Source organism: Myotis davidii, unplaced genomic scaffold (assembly GCF_000327345.1).
Source record: "Myotis davidii unplaced genomic scaffold, ASM32734v1 scaffold799, whole genome shotgun sequence".
Lineage (NCBI taxonomy): Eukaryota > Metazoa > Chordata > Mammalia > Chiroptera > Vespertilionidae > Myotis > Myotis davidii.
This window is the reverse complement of record NW_006290670.1, coordinates 158,169-161,414: the sequence shown is the minus strand read 5'-3', so window position 1 is coordinate 161,414 and position 3,246 is coordinate 158,169. Positions and strand designations below refer to the sequence as shown.

General features: G+C 60.2%; 1 protein-coding gene across 1 annotated transcript in view; it reads left to right on the top strand.

Moving 5' to 3' along the window:
- The window catches only part of SORL1 (sortilin-related receptor, L(DLR class) A repeats containing), a 127,417-nt gene that overhangs the window by 73,254 nt on the left and 50,917 nt on the right, over nucleotides 1-3,246 (top strand). The window contains exons 24-25 of the mRNA XM_015563866.1: nucleotides 968-1,090; nucleotides 2,583-2,702. Of these exons, the coding sequence (XP_015419352.1) occupies nucleotides 968-1,090; nucleotides 2,583-2,702 (243 nt within the window). The remainder of the gene's footprint in view (nucleotides 1-967; nucleotides 1,091-2,582; nucleotides 2,703-3,246) is intronic.

The window sequence follows — 3,246 nt, the reverse complement described above, 5'->3', positions numbered from 1 at the left end:
TCCCCAGGCTTTTCCCGCAGGCTCTGGCTCCCAGGGGCTGTGCTCGAGCCCCAACAGCTGCTGTTTAAAGGGGGGAAGCTAATTCGGCCTCACTCTGAGGCCGAGGGCACGAGGATGGTGAGGGAGAAGTGACATCATGTTCACACCCACTGGGTGGTCTCTGACCCCACTTCTTCTTATTCACCATCATGGTGACGCAGTGAGGGGGTGTTGTCTTCATTTAACAGGAGAGGGAAGGAAGCAAGGCACCGACCCTCGGCCACTCGGCCACGGGCCTTTTTCTCCTTTTATCTTGTTGTTGTTGTTAAATCCTCGCCTGAGGATATTTTCCCGTTGGTTTTAGGGAGAGTGGGGGAGAGAGGGAGAGACAGAAACATCGATGTGAGAGAAACACATCAGTGGGTTGCCTCCTGCATGCACCCCGACCAGGGCCTGGGCCAGGGAGGAGCCTGCAACCGAGGTACGTGCCCAGAATCGAATCCAGGACCCTATGGTCCGCGGGCCAACGCTCTATCCACTGAGCCACACCAGCCAGGGCTGCCTTTCCCTCCTTTTACTGTGGAGCACAGAGGCTCGGGGTCACCGTGCACTGCTTGACGGGAGGCGGAGCCCGTTCCTGACGCAGATCCCCCTCCCCTCGACCTGCATGCAGCTTCCTGTGGGGCCCTGGGCTGCTGGTGTGGTTTTCTAGGTCAAGGACCTCCGGCCACATCCTTAGGGCACCGCCCATCGGAGGGGGTCTCGGGAGGGAACCCGCCATCACTCGCTCTCCAGCCAGACGCTTCCACCTGTCGCAGCTCCGACCCCGGCGCTGCGGCTGTACACGTCAGGCTCTCTCGCCGTTTGTTCTTCCATATCTCAGTTTTGTTTCCGTTGCTTCTTCTTTTTAAATTGATTTTCCAGTGGGACGTTTGTATTTGGGGACTGAATTGCACCTCGTGAGTGTGCCATCTCTCTCCCATCTCAGCTACGACCGTGTGTGACCCGGAGACGCAGTTCCGCTGCCAGGAGTCGGGGACCTGCGTCCCGCTCTCCTACAAGTGTGACCTGGAGGACGACTGTGGCGACAACAGCGACGAGAGCCACTGTGGTAAGGGGACAGGTCGGGCTGCTCCCAGGAGGCCGCACGGGGTTCTGAAAGCCACGTGGGAGTTACGAGGCCCCACTGGGGGGAGGGGGGGGTTCTGATGAGCTCAGTGCTTGTCAGAGCCGAGCCGACGGCCCTCACCTCTGGGTGGCTGGGAGGTCAGCCTCCTGAGGACACACATCTGCACTCTGAGAACTGTGTTCTTTTTCTTTTTCTTTTTTTTATTGATTTCAGAGAGGAAGGGAGAGGGAGAGCCGGTCCTGGGGCTGCGCTTGCGTCGGGCAGGGCGGGCTCAGCAGCAGGGTGCTGACTCCCAGGGACTGGGCTCCTGTCTGCCTCTCACAGCATTTGAGGGGAATTACATACATTTTCCATCTTTGTAGAAATATGAAGTGCAGAACAGTCTGCGATGCACAGCTGTTTTCCCTTCTTTCTGCCTATCTCCTCCTCGACACTGGAGGGGTCAGTGCTCAGGAGTTCTGCTCTGGGGGGAAGGAAGCTGCGTGTTGCATTGCTGGCGGCATCTCCCTCCCTCACTGGCACATGTTTGACCATCGAAGCCACAAGCACCTTCAGATCCCCGCCCGTTAGCTGGTCCTCTACCTGCCGGAGCGCCTGGTCCCCCCGCAGGCCCCGCCTTTCCCACGAGTAGCTGAGTCTCCAGCCTCCCGAGCAGCCTGGCTCTCGAGGAAGGCCAGCGAGGCCGCCACACTGGGCCAGGGGCTTGGCTGCTACTGTTGTTGAAACTTTTAAAATTCCGTTTCTTCTTTTTTAGTGTGTTTTTATTGACTTCTGAGAGGGAGTGAGAGATGAATATAAGAGAGAATCATCAATCGGCTGCCTCCTGCATGCCCCACACTGGAGATTGAGCCTGCAACCCAGACATGTGCCCTGGCCAGGAATCGAACCGGGGACCTCCTGGTTCACAGGTCGACGCTCAACCACTGAGCCACCCCGGCCCAGCTAAAATTCCATTTCAAGGCATTGCTTCACTGCTGTACTCAGGACACCGTGCCGGGGCATAGCTCCTTCCAGGTCCTGGCAGGCTGGCTGCCCCCCTCCCTCCGGGACAGCCCACAGCCAAGCCCTGGGCTCTGCTCACAGCGGCCCCATCCCCCTCTGTGGGCAGGTTCAGCACTGACCCTCCCCTGAGCTAAGCTCCCTCGGGACTGTTCATTGCTCCTTTTCTGCGGCCACAGGCTCTGTCTCTGGAAGCTTCTGTGTCTTTAATTCCACTTTCTGGGTAGCTAGAGGGTGCTTCCCTCCTCCCCATCAACAGGCGTGGGAATGAAGGTTTGTCCAGTGCACGGAGCTGATGGACGCGCTGAGGGGGTCTCAGCGCACTGGCCCAGCGGGCCTCCTCGGTGCCTCCCTCCCTGGTTAGTTCTCGCCTGCTGCCGGGGCCCGTCGATGGGGCTGGGTGCACTGTGACCCTCGGGACTCGGCCGCAGGAGCCGAACCCACGCGCTGTCCTCACCCCTGGTTTCACCTGCAGAGACGCACCAGTGCCGGGACGACGAGTACAACTGCAGCTCGGGCCTGTGCGTCCGCGCCTCCTGGGTGTGCGACGGCGACAATGACTGCAGGGACTGGTCCGACGAAGCCAACTGCACGGGTCAGTGTCTGCACGCAGTCCTGGGTCCTGGGTCCTGGGTCCTGGGTCCTGGTCCTGCTCCGCTCCTCATGGGCGCCTGCGGGGGCCCAGCGCCTGGGCTCTGAGAAACAGGCCCAGACACCACCCATCGGTGCTGCTCCACAAGCTGGCCCAGCCGCTCAGCACGAAGGCAGACCGCCCCGCGTCCTGCACGGAGGGGTCTCCTGGGAAAGCGTTCTGTGAACTGAGCGTGTCCCGGGTGCACGGCGTTGGTTGGCGTGCGGGCTTGAGCTGCGCTTCCTTCAGGACCAGCAGTAAGCAGCTCCCCACCGGCCCCTCGTCTGGGGCCGTGTGTGGAGGGCAGTGAACCAGCTCATGTTTCTGAATCTCGGGGCATCACGGGTTCCCCGACTTTGAGAATGTAAACGGTGCTTGCATCTCTTTGGGGTGAGCGTTCATTAAAAATGAACCTGGAGACAACGCGAGAAGATCAGCGAAGGCTGATCCTGTGGTGTGAGGCCCAGGTGCCGTTCTGGTTCTGCTGAGGAGCGGCTCCTCCTGTGAT